This window comes from Puntigrus tetrazona, chromosome 1 (genome assembly GCF_018831695.1).
Source record: "Puntigrus tetrazona isolate hp1 chromosome 1, ASM1883169v1, whole genome shotgun sequence".
Taxonomy (NCBI): Eukaryota; Metazoa; Chordata; class Actinopteri; order Cypriniformes; family Cyprinidae; genus Puntigrus; species Puntigrus tetrazona.
The window spans coordinates 21,695,202-21,712,625 of record NC_056699.1 but is presented as its reverse complement, the minus strand read 5'-3'; the positions used below and the strand labels follow the sequence as shown (position 1 = coordinate 21,712,625).

The following is a 17,424-nucleotide window of genomic DNA, read 5'->3' as shown; positions in this document are numbered from 1 at the left end:
TTGCTTTGTAATATGAGAACTTTTATTTTGAAAAAAAAAAAAAAAACCTCAAGCGGATGTTGTCGACTCATTGGCCAGCTTCGCGTTTGGACCCGTACGCATAATCATTTGGAAGGAATTACCGAACTGGTTCAGTAATATTAAATTAGCTTAATAATAGATTTCAACGCTATGGCAAATGTTATAACGTTTCAGACGCAAATCGCTTCGGTTATGGAAGTATTCGCAAACGCTGCTGTCGCAGAAATCTGCAAACTCGTTGAGGAAAGCTATACCGAATTACAGCTTGAAATATCTCAAACACAAAAGGAGAATAACCTCCTTAAAAAGAAATTGAAAGTGCTAGAGATTCGGGATTCGTTCTATAGACGAGCGCACAAACTGAGAAATGAATCGACTGCCTTGACAAAGACCAAAACAGGTATTCACGAAAAAGCATCAAGTAAAGGGGTGATCTTGGTCACTCAGTTTACACACGTGATGGCAGTTGTATTCAAAGACACCGTTATAACTTAATAATTACTAATGGAGAACGTATGTGCTTGTTTCCAGGGCGAAATAGTGCGAACATTTCTTTGCTGTGTAATGAGGGCAGGGATGAAGATGAAGCTCGCTCCGGTAAAGTCTCGCATCTTGAACCCGAAAGAATAGACCAGGTCTGCATAAACAGTGAACGGGGTGTATCTGTTTGCTCTAAAGTTTGCATTTTGTCATAGTGTTTTGTACACTTCAGTCTGCAAACCACTCCTACCTGATATTTTGAACCCTTTTACAGCATTCAAAACTTCCCTATTCATCAAAGTGTTCGTCTTTTGTTTCATTAGTATGTCGACGATATTTAAATTAAAACGTTGAAATTGAAACCCTTAGGATCCTAGATAATACATTTTCTAAAGTTTAGGATGATTTGGTGTATAATATGTAAGTGTTCATTTCTTTTCAGCAACTTCAGTTACTGTATGTCACTTGCTATTATTTAGCAGGGTTTTTTTAGGTGGATGCATTACTTTTAAAAGGTTTGATGACATTTTTAATATTCTGGAAAGAAGGCTTTTGTACTCATAAAGGCTGTAATTATTTCCAGTAGATATCTATTGTAATACTTTAAATGGCATTATTGTCATTTTTATCAATATAATGCAAGCTTGCTCAAAAAAAGTATTAATTTCATTTGTTAAAAAACAAATACATTTTAAAAATGTTATTGACCTAAAATTTGTGAATGGTGGTGTATATGCCATCTGAACGTATCTGTATATACTGGCATAGGCCATTGAGCAAGACATGTAAGTTGACCACTAATTGTGTCTACATCCCCCATAACACTTTACTCTCGGAAACCATAACAACAGTGTGCTTTTTTATCAGTCTGTAGTGGATAAAGAGCCAGACATTCTCCTAATTCAAGAAGAGAGACCTGGCAACGTGAGGTGTGAACAGTCAGAAAGAGAAGCAAAGTCTAATGAAAGCCGTGAGTATGGTGTATGAAGTTATTTATTAATTTTTTTCTTTATTTATCAAGTTATTTAAGTTATTAAGTCGTCAGATTTGCGATTATTCGATCTCAGCAGGATGGCAAAACATGGCTTTTAAGGAGAAATGATCCAACCAAACAACAATGTTAAATTTACAAACATTTTAAATCACTGTATTTTTTTTATATATAGATATTGCATAGGGACATTTTTGCATTTTATGTGTGTGCGCTTGCACATCCATGTTGCAGCTAAAGATGGCAAGCAGTACAGGAGTGCAGGAGTCTTTGTGACAGTCCACAGGGAAAACTTCATAGACCAGAACACAGTCCAGCACTGCCATGAAGAGGTAAGAAAGCGCTTTTCTCAGCTGACCACTAATGATGTATCGGGAGTCATGGCAGCATTGTGCTTGTTATCAGTCTGCAGTGGACAATGAGCCAGATGTTGTCATAATTAAAGAGGAGAGACCTGACAACATGGGCTGTGAACAGTCAGAAAGAGAAACAGAGACTGCTGCAAATCGTAAGTGTGCTGTACTGTATTTAATGTTTCTTTGTTTGTTTATGTGTGCGTGCATATGTATGCATTTGTGTATTTTGTTATTTTTACCTTTAGTTTGTTTTAGTTGTCCCCCCAACAATATGGGTGTCAAAATTAATGTTATGATTTGAAATTAATCCAGGTAAGTAATTAGAAATCAAACATTATTTGATTTCTAATTATTCATTTGGTAATATATTGTGGAATAGATTCATCAACTGCTAAAGAAACATTAAAATTATAGTATTAATAATCGTGTTATTTATTGTATCTGTTTACTGCATATTTTATCGCATACTTATTTTCCAGTGAATATAACTAAAACATAACAAACCTGTCAATGGATATTGAGATGAAAATTCTAATTCATCAATTTTTTTTCCTGGTAAGATACAAAGTATGAGAGTGCAGGGGTATTTGTAACAGTCCACAGGGATAACGTCGTAGACCAGGACACAGTCCAGCACTGCCATCAAGAGGTGAGTATGAGAGATACATTTCAACATACCTGTATTCCTTTACAAATCAGGCTCACGATAGACTCTCCGCTTTTCTATAGCAGCAACAGTTTACATACTGCTCCCCCTTTTTGTTTATTGGATTAATGTTGTTGCCTAACCCTAGTAAGATTGTTTGTTGTTGTATTCAAATTTAACAACGACACTGACAATGAAAAATATTTTTAAAGAATTTAGCAATGTAGTATACTAAAAAGTTATTAAAATTATTGGAGAATGTGTTACATTTTGTCAACACACCTTTATTTATATAGCTATAATGACAAGATTTCTTTTATTATTTATGACATTTGCTAGCTATTTCTGAATGGTATTTGTAAGTGTATAATATCTGAGCTGACGTGAACAGTTGTATTTTTGTTTTACTTAAACAGTTTTTAAAACAGTTTTACTTAGTGCATTAATCTTAACTAATGCAACATTACTGTATTACCAACAAAGCATATTCAGTTTTTATATTTCATGGTGCAGAGATAGTATGTCTAGAATACAGACAATATTCTGCTAAATTGCCTTTAACATTAAAAATCCTAACATTCATCATTAATAATCTGTTCCTCTGACAGTCCAATGGAATGCAACCTGATCTCCTTGAGGATGAAATCCCTGAAATGAATGAAATAGGTGAAGATGCACATGTACTAAGTAGTAAGTAGAACATTCTTGCTGGAATTGACATAATTACTAAATACATTATTTACAAAAAAAAATTTTGTATTTCAACAAAACAGGTGAAACCAAAATGGAGAGACATTGTGATGAAGATTCAGTGACTAACCTGCAGCCTGACCCTTCATATCCCTCATGGGTTTCCAGGAGATTTGACAGAACCACAAATCATGCCTCCTATGCTGAATCTGAGTGCAACGGACCTTCTGTGAATCAGTTTTTGATGTACAGAGGGAGCACTGATCCCACTTGTTCCTATGCAACTCCAATGGACTCTAATGGCTTGTCTGTGCCGGATATGGAAGGTCATTTAACACACAACGATGAAGATAACGCCATTTCACAGTCAGACTCGCCTCAGATGCAAAAGAAAGACAAGTTTGTGTGTAAACATTGTGGAAAAGGGTTCTCTCAATCCAGCACTCTCCTCTTGCATCAAAAACTTCATAACAGGGAGAGGCTTCACCACTGTACACTTTGCGGTAAGCGATTCAGTCAGGCGTCTAGTCTGAAAAGACACCACAGCATCCACAGAGGTGAAAAACCATTCAAATGCGTGCACTGTGACAAGCAGTTCGCAGATCAAAGTAACCTCAAAAAGCATGTGACTGTTCACACCGGCGAAAAACCTTATGGCTGTAACCTTTGTGGGAAAATGTTCAACCAGTCTTCAAACCTCAAAACGCACATGAGGATCCACACACGTGAGAAGCCTTTTGGTTGCGATCGATGTGGACGGATGTTTGCGCACAAGTACGTTTTGGTGAGACACCAACAAAAATTTTGTTAATCTACTTGAGCTAGACTTCTTAATGTATAGAGTAGGAAATGCCAGTCCTAGGCTGCATTCCAGTTTGTTTTCTTTTTATAAAACTTCCCTTCGTCTTGTTCACTTGGGTGTGAACGTGAAAGTGACCTGTGGCCAGTTATGATGACCCATACTTGGAATTTGTGCTCTGCATTTAACCCATTAAGGCTCAAGGGTCTAACCTTAGTCGTGATATTGAAGGTGGAGAGAGTGCTGGATATTCATCCTCCTGCAAGGGATTAAGGGTATTTCCATATAACCTTGCCTCGTCCACTTCGCAAAGTGGAACACACTTCAAAATGGCAAATTGCTGTCTAAAAGCAGAGTGAAACGCAGTCCTGGAGTGCCGATGTCCTGCAGAGTTTCGCTACAACCCTAATCCACACACCTGAACAAGCTAATCAAGGTCTTTAGGATTACTAAGGCTACAGGCAGGTGAGTTTTTTTTTTCAGGGTTGCAGCTAAACTCTGCTGGAAATCGGCACTCCGGGACCAACATTGCCTACCCCTGAAATACTTACTTTGGTACCTATCATTCATTTTAACATTAATTTACATAGATACATGCAAAATGTTTCTGTGGGTCCCCTGGAACAAGTTTGAAAACCACTTTTCTAGTCCACAAGCATCCTACTAGAAGTGACAGCCTGGTGAATAATCTCCATTTTAAAATGTAAAAAAAAAAAAAAAAAAAAAAAAAAAGACTGCTGTTTTGTGAAATCAGTTATTTATTAATTATGTTAATAAATTCATGCACCTTCAAGTTAAGGATCTCTGATCATTGCATAGAAAATTGTATGCATGTTCTTCTAGCATAAGTTACTTCTCTATTAAACAAATTTCTAATTTATAGCTGTCCGTTTATGGTTCGTGTCAGCATAGAAAATTTCATGATAATCTATATCAGTAACTATTCTTTAGCTTTAGTAAAGTTATACACAGATGTTTTTATGTTAAAAAAAAACAATGCACAACCCATTAAGCGATATTTAAAAATGGTACATTAAATGTTATTTTCATACATGTTAAAATTTATAATCAAGAGAATACATTAATATATAAATAACAAGACACTGCATCTAAAAAAATTGTTGGATGTGTATAGTTTAATATGGAAAAATGTGAACAGACATTTGATTTGTGTGATTAAAAATCATCAGTATAAATTATAATACCATCACCAAAAAAAAAAAAAAATCAATCCACCAGCCTGGTAAAATTGGATCTGAAATTGATTATCTTAGTTGTACATCAATTACGTGTACATGTACATTTATCAATTATTACAGGAATTAATAGAAAATTTTATACCACATGTTGACAATTTAAAAAAAAAATTGACAGGACGGATAGAATGTTAGTGTAAAGGCAACTAGCATAAAATGTTTAGAAGCATAACACATGGAAAAACAGAATAGCTCCAACACTAACCCAAAAAATCATGGGTGAATAAAAGGGCATCTAGCACTGTTGGTCGTGGAATTAATGGAAGTAGAGGAAGTCATCATTACTGTTGTTGTAGCTGTTGTTGTTGCTGCTGTTGCTGTAGTCATGCTGTTTGTTGTAGTAGATGTAGACATGGTTGTGTAGGTTGTGGTGGTGACAGCGGATGTTACTGACCTTGAGCAAATGCCAACATTTCCAGCCCCGTCTACAGCAACCAGTTCCATTACTTCAGAACAACAAGAGGCACTGTAGAACACAGAAGTGACGTTCACATCTCCATCTCCGATTGTGGTGCTAGTGTTGAGGGTTCCAAGACCCTGACGCAGAGTCACAGATACGATACCAGTCCCATTTCCATCTGTAAGTTTGGCTGAGAGATTCCATGACGACAGGCTACAGTTGCCTGAGCAGTTAGCTTTTATGCTAACAATCTCACAGACTGGAGATGTCACATCTGTACTCTTGTGAGGGAAAATTATTTCAGACACTTTATTATCGGTTAATTAACTTAAATGTAATAAAACTTATGCTGGTTTGCTCCTTAAGAAAGATTTATAATCAAACAAACAAAGTTGAAAACTATTGTACTAAATAATTTTTGTTTAAACTAATGCATTTTGTACAGGATTCTTTTATGCACATTGAAAAGGACAGCATTTATTTTTATTAAGTTTTTGAAACTAATTTTCTGCATTTATGGTAAGTGATTTTTTTTTTTATTGTATTTTATTATGTTTATGTTTTAGATATTTTTGCTTAACTTGAACCATATAACATTATTCAAAGTATATAGTAGAGAGAGATAGTTACCGGAGAAGCAATCACAAGCTTAAGCACAGCATAGTTGAAATCGCTTTTCTCAGTTGTTTCTGCCTCAATGGTGAGAGTTACTTCAGTGCCTGAAGGAGTGTTTAAGGGCGCTGTGATATTTACGGTGCCATTTCCACTATTCCCACTTCCAACAGACATGTTGCTGGGAAATACTGTGACAAACCCACGGTTGTTCCTGGCATTAATGTTAAAGAGCTCAGAAGAGCCACTGTTCAACACTTTGAAAGGGATGTTCAATGTCTTCCCAGGTTCCCACACCTCATCTGTCTGAGCCTAAGTGTATAGATTGAGAAAGATTAGTATGAATGTGGAAAAACACATGCCATTTACAAGTCGTTTTATTTGTTTAGCACATTTCTACAAGCTTAAGGCCACTTAAAGGTAGTTTAAGAACATTACAGTTTACAAACAAACAATAAATAAAGAAATAAAAATGGTTGTAAGAGGTGGTGCATGTGTATTTTTGACTACTGTTAAAAGGCCTCATCTTACAGTAATAACCAGACTGGAAGCTCTGTGTTGAGTGACAGACTGTCTCTGAAAGCGATCATTTGATGAACGTGAGGAACTCCTTTCCCCTGTTAAACGTACAACAAATTCTCCTGCTGGCACACTGTTCATTGTGACTAAGAAATTCCGTCCTGCAACCTTTTCTAAGGTTCCAGTAATAGTCTTGGATCCTGTAGCTTCCACAAAAGCCACCTCTGTAGGGATAACAGAGTCCCCACCCAGAACAGTAAGCAGTAGTGTGACGTTATTGTCTGTAGCAGGGAAAGAACAAAATTGAAAATATAAGTATCAGCTGCACAAGTTGCTCACTTGTCGTATACTATATATGTTCTCTTACTTGCTGTGGGTCTGCCCCTTAATACACTGTAGCCTGAATGAGCACCATCACTTAGCTCCACAAAATTGAAGAGGAAGTCGATGTCACTTTGACCTGGTAATTCAATAAGGAAATAGCTTTTGGAGATATTGTATACACAAATTATAATTCTCTCTTTGTTTATTCAACATTTTGTCTTCTGAATCTCAAATGCCAACCTAACCTCACTGAAAAACATGCCTTGGCAGAAACACCAAAAATGTATCTTGCTAAGTAGCTCACCTGCTAGAGCACTGAAATTGACATGTGAAACACAAATTGCGATGAAAGAGTTGTAGAAGAATGCTACCATAACTTGGTTGCTTCAGCATGTGCATTTTCTCACATTTGCTTTTGTTAACACTATCAGTTAGGTGTAGTTTAAGCTGCGGTATGTTATTTTCAAGCACGATAGGACAACGCAAAGGAGGAGGCAATGCTCTGTGTGGATTGGATGAGACGTCTGGATGGGACTTGGGTGCCAGATGATGCCCAAACCCTGGGAAATGAGGTCCTTACTATTCAACAGGTATTCAACAGGGAGGGGATGTCACGAGGAGCAAGAGTTACAGGAACCAGGTCCAGTTGGGCCAGTATGGCACATCCAGCAAGACCTGCTCCTCTTCCTCCCAGATCTTGCACAGTGTCTGTGCAAGCAGGCTCAGTGGGGGGAATGCACACTTGCGTAAAGCCTGAGGCCAGTTGTGTACCAGTGCGTCCGTGCTGAGGGGGGAAAAATAGCTGCCAGTGGGAGGCCTCGTGAGAAGCTAACAGAGCTATCTGAGCTTCTCCAAATTAACTCCAAATCATTACTTATTAAGACAATAGGGGCAACCTAGGGGTGAACTACTAGTGCCTTTTGTAGTCTTATAAATGAGATGTAAAACCAAAAAAAGTTACCAACGATTTTGATGGTGTAGGACTGTGATGAGTTAATATTAATGTTCCAAAGGCCTGCTGGATCAGGTATAGTCAGACGCACCCTGTAAAAGTTACCCACATGCTCAACCAAGCCCAGTTTTCCACTTAATTCTTCATTGGTCTGAGAAACCCCTGTGAAGGTAAATAATGTAATGAAACAGAGCTGATAATATATGTGGAATGTGGAATATGGAATATGCAGCTTAGCAATTGTCTACATACCTGATGGGCTTGTGATGTTGAACACTAGATAACTTCCTGTAATATAGACTGTCAAATTTTTCAGCGAGGAGTCCACGGTGAAAGAGAAGTTTTCTCCTTTTCCTTGGTTAATTACAGTTTGAAAAACAGTTACCTGAAGACATAGAACATTGCACATGTATATATTGTATATGTATGCACTATGTGAAAGGTTTGAGATATTTATTTGATTACTAGAGCAGATGTGGAAGCGTCCGCTATAATGCTGGTGGCTTGGGGAAGTGTTGCTTTTGTAACTTCAATCGCCTGCCCTCCAGAAGCCAGAGCCAAATCTACATAGACCTCATTTAAGGGATTGGAGATCCTGGTGGAGTACTGCTGGTTCTGCCCTAGATTCAGGTCCTCACGTCTTCTTCGACGAGCAGCAAGACCATTTGTCAACATGAAGTTTATCTAGATTTTTAATAAACATTTTTTTTAGAGTTTAAACTACAGAATTCACCCAAAACACTGCCCAACAACAACAACAACAAAAAAAAAACACACCATTTTTAAAAGCGTTAGTTGTTTACTAAGATCAGTATTATTTAAATAATTTTAAATTTTAGTTTAGCCTAAATGGATATTATACAATTTGCATTTGTAGCATTTGAACCAATCAGATTTGGTTGCAGATTTGGCATTTGAACCAATGACTGTAACATTTCTCCTCCAACATTACACCATGTTCTAGGCCAGCTGTGCAGGCCCGTATGGAAAGGGTAAAATTAAACCTTTTTTTATCTACAGCTGTGTCTTTGTCCATATTAGAGATGAGCTTCTACAGAAGCTCATGTGCATTCTAAAAGTCTCAACACTTCTGATAAAGCCGTTTCCCATGCACTATTTTATTTACATAGTGAAAATTAGGCACTACATTTACCAAATTTGAGACCCCTTTGGCTATAAAAGGTGCACAGCTTTCATTCAGTTGGAAAAAGTCACATCCTTAGCATCTATTTTGTGCAGTGGGCACAAGTTGGCAGCAGTTTCAAATTTCACAGATCAATAACTCATGACCGAAATGCTATTTATTTTATAGATCTTTTTCACAATAACCGTCGTGTTTAAATTTTATGGTATATTGATGGCTTGACCGTAAACAACATAACAAACATTGCATATGATGCAGTATCCATGCTACAATAATGATATAAGCCAAGTTTTCCACTGTGATGACATACTAGACATATCTTTATAAAAATAAAATTTGACTGTATTTTTGTGTCTCCTCCTTGCTCGTGAGAAGTTTTATGTTTATTTACATTTACACACAGAAAATGTAATATGTTAAATATTCTAAAAAAAAATTATATATGGACATATTTACATATTTAATCTAAATGTATTTACATATAAAGGAAATAATTGAAAAAGTATTATTAAAGTAATGTTGCTTGTTTATTCCAGGTAATTAAACCAGTATTATTTGACTGATGATATGTTTGCAAATGATGCTAAAATTAAGTTTTCTTAGTTAACAATATGGGTTGCAGCTCTTAATTTTAAACACTTAAAGTGTATTAGATAGAATAATTTCCTTTTAAAATGTAGCATTTTTTTATATTGTAGTAAATATTGTTTCATGGACTTCATAGCACAATATTATCATATTTTGATAATATTATAATATTGTTTTATCCCTATAGTATTCTGAGTATTCTAGGATTTTATCTTTAGGGGGCCTAATATAATAAAAACATACATCTGTTATACTGACACACATCCAATATTTGAAACTGTTTGTTTAAACCTGGATACTAATCAAAACAACCAGTGTATTATATATTTGCTTATTTGTTCAAAAATATGTAAAGGGAATTACCCAAATATTTGTTTCTATTTGGTGTGCTATTTATATGCAGAAATTTATTTTAGATTAGATACTTTAGTATAATGATATTTTAAATACATACTGTATTTGAAATACTGCCCATCCCTGCAAGTAGGTTGATTGGCAAAGTGCCTTATATGTTTAGAAAAAATATATAGACATATAAAATAATAATAATTAATGTATCTAAATGCAAAAAGGTGTTTAAGAGATTTTAAATATATACAAATACTCAGTATGCATATCCTCATGGAGAGGAGATGCTATCAGGTAATATAATGCTATTTTTGTGCATTCTGCCTGTTTAATTGGCAATAATATTAGGAGAAACTTATAATACTTACCACAGACTTTGTGCTTTCAATCAGTGCCAACACAGTATTTTTTAATTGTAAGTCCTTTGCATCGGCATCCGTGAAAACAAATATTTTAGTCTGGGGAGGTGAACCAGTCAGAGCCAGCTGGGAAACATAATAATAATCATTTGAAATATATTGTATATTTCATAAAATGAATCCAGAAGACATTTCCACTCATACTGATCTTTTACCTGGAGTCCTGAAAGGCAGAGCTCTGGTGTGTCTCCTCCATCATGGGGCCGAAGAGCATTAATTTGTAATTTGAAATCATCAGGATCTGTTGTTCTTATCAGTGGTCCAAAGTCTTTGGGAGTGTAATAGTTACAGTTATTAGATACTAATGTTTTTTAACACATATATTAGTAGTTGCAAAGTAGTTTGGATGACTGTAATTTGTGCAGAGAAATGAGCAAACAAGTAATTTAAATGTCTCGAACCAGGGTCATTAAATGGCACCAGAATGTACTCTGATACAGTGTCTCTCATCCTGTCTGTGGTCTCAGAAGTGACTCGTTTTACTTCTTCAATGTCATCCCCATGCTGCCTGTAGTGTCAATAGTAAAGCAAAGAACTGAATTCTGAGAGAATCCCATGAATCTAAATGTAAGTGACCACAAAGAGAAAAGAAATACATTTTAATTGCATTGAGATGTAATACCCGTCATTAACATAATTGATTTCAATTTGAAGAAAAGTTTGCTCAGGCACAAATGGTGCTTCATGTGGGGGCACGATTATCTGATTGATTGATTGATTGATTGAATTGATCATGTCATCTGATAAAAATCATGTAATGATATGGCAAGACTTTTATTCCTTCTCAGGATATGACTTCTTGATATCAACAATTTAATTTTTACTTTTAAAATAATCTCCATAGGCTGCCATTCAAATACAACTGTTGATATCAATATCAATGGTTTTTACTAGTAATAAATTATTTCTTGATATCAACAAATATATTTGAAGGGCAGCCTACGGAGACATTTTACTATTGGAAATGTAATTGCTGATATAAAAAAGTAATATCCTGAGAAGAAATAAAACTCAAAATGGCTTCCCATAGATGATTTTATTGTTGATATCAAGAATTAACATTGTTACTAGTGAAACTTTAATTGTTGATATCAAGAAGTCATATCCTGATAAGAAATAGAAGTTAAAACGGCCTACCATAGTAATGGTTCATTCAAACAGCAGGCACAAAAATCAATAAATCTTTTTAGTAGGCCAACCTCAAAAAATTTGAGTCTCCCAAGTAACTTCTTATGTCTTCCAGTAGTTCTCTGGTGGCAGCAATGGCTACTGTTGAAGCACTGTCATGAAGGTGACCATGCTTGGATGATCGTGTGTCTTTATTGATTCCACCTTTAGGTTCAAACAAACTTGAAACGTCTAAGAAGTCTCCATGGCTACACTTTCCTGCAATATTAAACATGGACTTATTAGTGTTCATGCTCCTTTGTTTTCTTTATTTTTATATAAAATGATAATAGGAATTCAGTACCTGGTGGTTTGGAAAATCCAAAGTATCCTGATGTCAGTTTTTTTTCTTTTATGATGTTGTTCAGAATGTTGTCTTTACAGTTATCATCACAGTTCCTACAAGTGGCAGTTTCAATTCCTTTAAGAATATAAATCCAATAAGAGTTAAATAGAATCTTGTTTGTTGTTGATTCCCTTACTATTTAAGAGATGGAATTTCAATGCCACGTTTATTTATTTACCTGCAATATTTTCTATAGTCTTATCAGGTCTGATCAAGTTTGAGTATGGAAACAGGTTTCCTAGTTCTATCCAGTTGCTGTGACTGTAAAAATCCTTTAAAGTCATAGAAAACAGCGACATAAATGTTATATACATATTTATATAATGTTAATCATTTATATTAATTATATTGTATGAAAGTACTAATAAAGGGATAGGCGATGTCAGTCCTGGAGTGCCAATGTCCTGCAGAGTTTCATTCCAACCCCAATTAAACACACCTGAACAAGCTAATCAAGGTCTCAGGATTGCTAAGGTTACATTTGCATGGATGTTCCAAACGAAAGTGAGCAAATGAATCCTATAAATCCTATTGTGATCATGTGATCTTTAGTTTCCTATCTGTTAGTTACTACAAGTTATGCCATGACGACAAACTGGGGTCTTGCTTGGAGCCCTGATTCGCTCTAATTATGAGAAAACAGCAATACAATTTTGCAACAATTAACACATTCCAAACCACTCCCCATCATACGGGTAACTTTACTTGAAAGTAAATATACACATGCCATAGGAATCTCTCCGGAATCTCATATGAAAGTGTTCATTAGCCCCTGTTAGCAAGGCTAAACATGAGTAAAAACTTTAGTTTCTGTCCTCTTTACCTTGGTCTTCCACAAGGATAACTAACTTGTGATCCTTTTTTGTGTGAAAACATAGTGTGACAGTGTTCTTGCAGCACGGTTAAGAGCTGAAGAACAATGGAAAAGATGCATCTGACCACATATATATGCTGTGGGCACAAGAGTACAGTATCCCATAGTAATGTGTTGTGTTGAAGAACACAAAACAGACAATAGTGTTTAAAATGTTAAAATATTAACTTTAATTTCATCTTAAAATATAACATATTTAGAAAATATTATCATTTAATATTAAATATAAATAATAAGAAATGTATAAAACTGTCACTCTTCTTGGTTAATTGCATTCTCACAATCTTCCGTTTTAACGCATAAAGCTCTCTACGCTCTCTACTGAGTGGCATTAAAACAGGTTCAGTATGTGAACCTTGGCATGTTTTTGTTATGTTGATATGTGTATGTTTTGCAGCAGGTCAGAATGCTCTGTCATGCTGAAAATATGCCCTACACCAAACCTAACCTTAAACCTACCTGATAAAAAAATAAATAAATAAAGGTTGAGTTTTACCACTTTGGAATCTATTCAGCTGACCTCTGGGTCTGGCGATGAGCACTTTTAGCATAGATCATTGAATCCAGTTACACCACTAGCACATTCCCTGTGCAAGCAAGAGGGTCTGGCTATTTTCAGGTGCTGTGTTTTACTGCCTCTAGTGTTCTAGATTTCTTTTGGAAACTGCGGTGATATGTACTTCTCAGTACATCCACTCATGTGCTTGTTTATGAAAGTAAAAGTAAAAAAAGTAATGACACACCTGTATAGTATGCAGAATCTCACCCAATCTCTCTCTTGCCGTTTCGTAGTTCATCTTATCTGCAGCATATTTAACAGCTGCAACACCTTCTTTGATGAGATACCAGCCCTCCAAAAACTTCTCATCATCAAAGTGGTATTTTCCGTCCGTTGGTTTGTCTTTGTCAATCCTTGCATTACTATCACAAACTGTATTAATAGCTTGTTCGAAACCTTTGACAGATGTAGGAGATGAGCAAGCTTCTGTCAGAGACTCAACTGTCAATACATCTGGCTGAAACAGAAATACAATCAGAACGTTTTGTATTCATATTATATATTCTACTGAACTTTTCCACAAAGTATCAGAATTTGTGCTGACATCAGCCTCGAAATGTTGTGAACTTGCAAGTGCAAGGAATTTTGTAAAAAAAATTCTAAAACAACCAGTGCTGTTTAGATTGAAACAATTATTGTAGTCTATTACAGGTCAAAACTTAAAATTTTACATTACTCATTTTAGTTAATATAATCAAACTGCTTTTGATTGATTTTAGATTAGATTAATTTTAACCAGATTTTTTGCATACATTTGAATACGAAAAAATAAATATATATATATATATATATATATATATATATATATATATATATATATATATATATATATATATATATATATATATATATATATAAAATAGAAAAAGTTTGTCATGTGTGACGGGACTGGACGTGAACTTTTGTTTTGTCTTTTTCTGTTCCTTTGTTTCCTTATATGGTTTTGTTCCTGTATGATTTAACTTGTTTGTTAATTCTCCTGTTAGTCATTATTAGGTAACTCACTTCACCTGTTTTTCCCTCGGTAGCAGTCTTACTTAAGGTCTTTTCTTAGTTTGGTTGTTGGTTGGTTGGTTATTGTTAAATGTCTTATCCTTCCCCTGAGTTATCTCCTTACTGTGTTGCTGATTATCTATGTCTTTCTCATCTTCTTTGGAGTTCTGTGACAACTACCTTAATTATATATATGATTTTATATAATATTTATTTTTGTTATTTATCATATTATGTTTATTTTTATAATATTTGAGAGTTTTTAAATAATATTACAATTATATTGTAAATGAAAGAAAAACCTACTTTAGACCTGAAAGTAAAGCATACTCCCTCTGTGCATAGCTATGGCCACAAGCAATTTTATTGTGCTTGGAATTCTTTTATAATTAATTAAAAACAAATACCCATTCTTGCATGCGTCCTTGTTTAGATAAATTGTGATAGAAGACCCAACATAAAAACAGTTTCCTCTGTGTTTCCTCCATTTTTGTTGTGCCCTCATGAACCCTCTTGTCTTCTTTGGAATTCCACCTCCTGCTGTTTTTAGCCCCCGCAGAACTCATCAGCTACCCAAAGGTGGTCCTTGAGCAGAATTCACCACCTTTGTGGAGTGGATTATGGCGAGAAATGGATAGCCACTCGCCATGTCCCCATGGTTGATCTCGCCAGATCCCCCTGCCACGGAGCCCAGCCCACCATCTCCCCACAATGCAGAGTCTGACACAAGCCCACTGATGATGGAGAACAATTTCCAGCCATGATCGCCCCAGATCCAGAAACGTAGTAAAAGCATTGGTAAAACAGTTCATGTGATATCAGTGGCTCAACTTCAGTTTTACACCCCCAGGAGAATATTTTTTTTGCGCAAAGAAAACAAAAATAACATAATTTACTCAACCGTTCTCCTCCCCCGAGTTACGTCTTTCTGCCATTTCACAACGTATGCAATACACTTTTCCCTAGGTGCAAACAACCGCAAATCATGTCCATGTGTTTTCCCCAGGACATAAACGAGGCTGATTACATTAAATACGTTGACCCTTTAACATCCATGAATGTTGTTATTAGTGAAGGTCACATGGATTATGGATATGAATTTCGCAGGTTTACACTAAGTGAATTTTAATTTACATTTATAAGAGACAAATAACTCAGGAAATCAATACTGAACAATATATAATCATTATGTAATTAAAGTCTGAGCATCCATTCAGTTAAAAGTATTAAATATCTTGAATCTGATTGCAATGCAACTATTACACAAGATAAGGATTACTTTCTTTGCTCACCTGCACAAAATTCCTTCCTTGTTGAAGTGCCTGAACCCTACAGACTTCTGCTGTTGTTTGTAAAATTGCCTTTTCTGTTATTTCCTGGTGGGTAAAGGAACTAGTTAGCATATACTTGAAAGCCAGAGCCTCTTCTTCAAAGTGTAGAATGAAAAATAGCATGATAACTTGAAAGAGTGAACTTCGAGTCATTATGGCTTAATCTGTAAAGAAAAATAACAGAAAAAATAAGAGCAATAACATACAACATATATATAATCTAAATTTTAAATGCAAAAAATATAGTATTATGAAATGGCTAATAAATCTGGTGTCTGTCTGTCCAAGCTGTACAGAGTTATACTGTAAATTGGCCCAACCCTTTTTAATCTGGATGATTTCAATTTACAGAAACCTCCCCTAACCATGAATGACAGCACAGATAATCAGAATGCCAGTCAAACCGGTTTTAAACTTTATACCTCGTTGTGAACGAGAAGGTAGAGAGTGACAAATTTTGTCATTAATTACTCACCATCATGTTGTTCCAAACTTGTAAGATCTTTGTTCTCCTTTGGAACACAAATTAAGAAATGTTTAATTAAATCAGAGAGCTATCTGACCCTCCATTGACAGCAATACAACTGAAATAATCACAGATCCAGAAATGTAGTAAAAACATTGGTAAAGCAGTTCATGTGACATCAGTGGACATCACTGATTGCCGCTATTTTAAATTTTGCGAACTTAAATATCATCAGTAACCATAAAGCAAATTATTTTTAGTAAAACTAAGTTATAAATAAACATTAAATCAAAATGTGTAGTTAGTGTTTTGTTCATTTTTATTTTTAGCAACTCAATTTTGAGTACTGACAACTTTTTATTAAATTATAGAATTTACGTAACTTTTGTAGAAGTTGTAGAAGGAATGACTTAAATATGTTGTGGCAACTGATTGCCTTGGTTTCTTTAAGTTTCCTGTACCCATATCTACATTTTACAACTTAACAGTACAAATTACACATCTGAAATCAGTAAACAAAGTACAAAAAGTTATTATAAAACATAAGACACACACCACGTCAAATGAAAATACATTGAAATATTACCTAAACAGCCCTTAAGCCAACAAAAACAGTGATAACTCTTCTGTGCAACAACATAAAAAAAGAATGTCAAAGAATTGCCATATTAGCTAAAGAAATAGGCATTATGCAAACAAAAATTGTGACAACAGTTATGTGCAACAAAAGGCACACCAGGCCAAAGAAAATACATTCAAATTATACCCTAATGATTAAAAAAATATAATTAAGCTTTTTTGATCTGCTGTCTCCAATTTTTTTTACTTTGTCACAGAAGAAATTGCTATTTTTGTTTTTGTTTACATTTTAGGCAGAGCACCAAAAAAAAAATATCAAGGACATCATGCTTCTGGTCAGCTGCAACACTTTTCCTATTTTTTCAAAGGCAGAATTTCCTTCTCTAAGTATGTGTTCAACCTCACAAAAAAATGCTTGCACTGAAAAATTGCTGTAAAGCCACCCTAAAACACGTTAGAGTGTGGAAACATCAGTTAACAATTTAGTTTCTGTTGTTGATGTAGAACTAGTTTCTCTTTTTTTTTTTAAAAAGTAGCTTTTGGTGGTAACTCGATGTTAGATAC

The 17,424-nt window shown here is 35.0% G+C and overlaps 2 protein-coding genes across 4 annotated transcripts; one reads left to right on the top strand and one right to left on the bottom strand.

Annotated features, from left to right (window-relative positions):
* Positions 1-57: 57 nt before the first annotated feature.
* On the top strand, positions 58-4,688 carry si:dkey-56e3.3 (zinc finger protein 287). Of its 3 annotated transcripts, none has more exons than XM_043235637.1 (8): positions 58-421; positions 553-656; positions 1,369-1,471; positions 1,727-1,824; positions 1,898-2,000; positions 2,409-2,497; positions 3,103-3,160; positions 3,268-4,688. In XM_043235637.1, the coding sequence occupies exons 1-8, from the start codon at positions 172-174 to the stop codon at positions 3,993-3,995; spliced, it is 1,533 nt and encodes a 510-aa protein (XP_043091572.1). In that variant the 5' UTR covers positions 58-171; the 3' UTR covers positions 3,996-4,688. The 3 variants fall into 3 exon arrangements, with proteins under 3 accessions (XP_043091572.1, XP_043091492.1, XP_043091656.1); XM_043235557.1 differs by having other exon boundaries at positions 3,103-3,184; positions 3,268-4,686; XM_043235721.1 differs by having other exon boundaries at positions 349-421; positions 553-618; positions 3,103-3,184; positions 3,268-4,686.
* Positions 4,689-5,115: 427 nt separating this feature from the next.
* Positions 5,116-16,105, bottom strand: LOC122341576 (von Willebrand factor A domain-containing protein 7-like). The gene is given in 16 exon segments (XM_043235068.1): positions 5,116-5,920; positions 6,270-6,563; positions 6,783-7,051; positions 7,138-7,230; positions 8,056-8,208; positions 8,299-8,431; positions 8,512-8,730; positions 10,495-10,611; positions 10,701-10,813; positions 10,947-11,045; positions 11,048-11,106; positions 11,745-11,931; positions 12,017-12,133; positions 12,237-12,330; positions 13,676-13,948; positions 15,777-16,105. Coding segments are annotated over 16 exon segments (2,880 nt in total). The 5' UTR covers positions 15,969-16,105; the 3' UTR covers positions 5,116-5,452.
* Between the last annotated feature and the right edge of the window lie 1,319 nt (positions 16,106-17,424).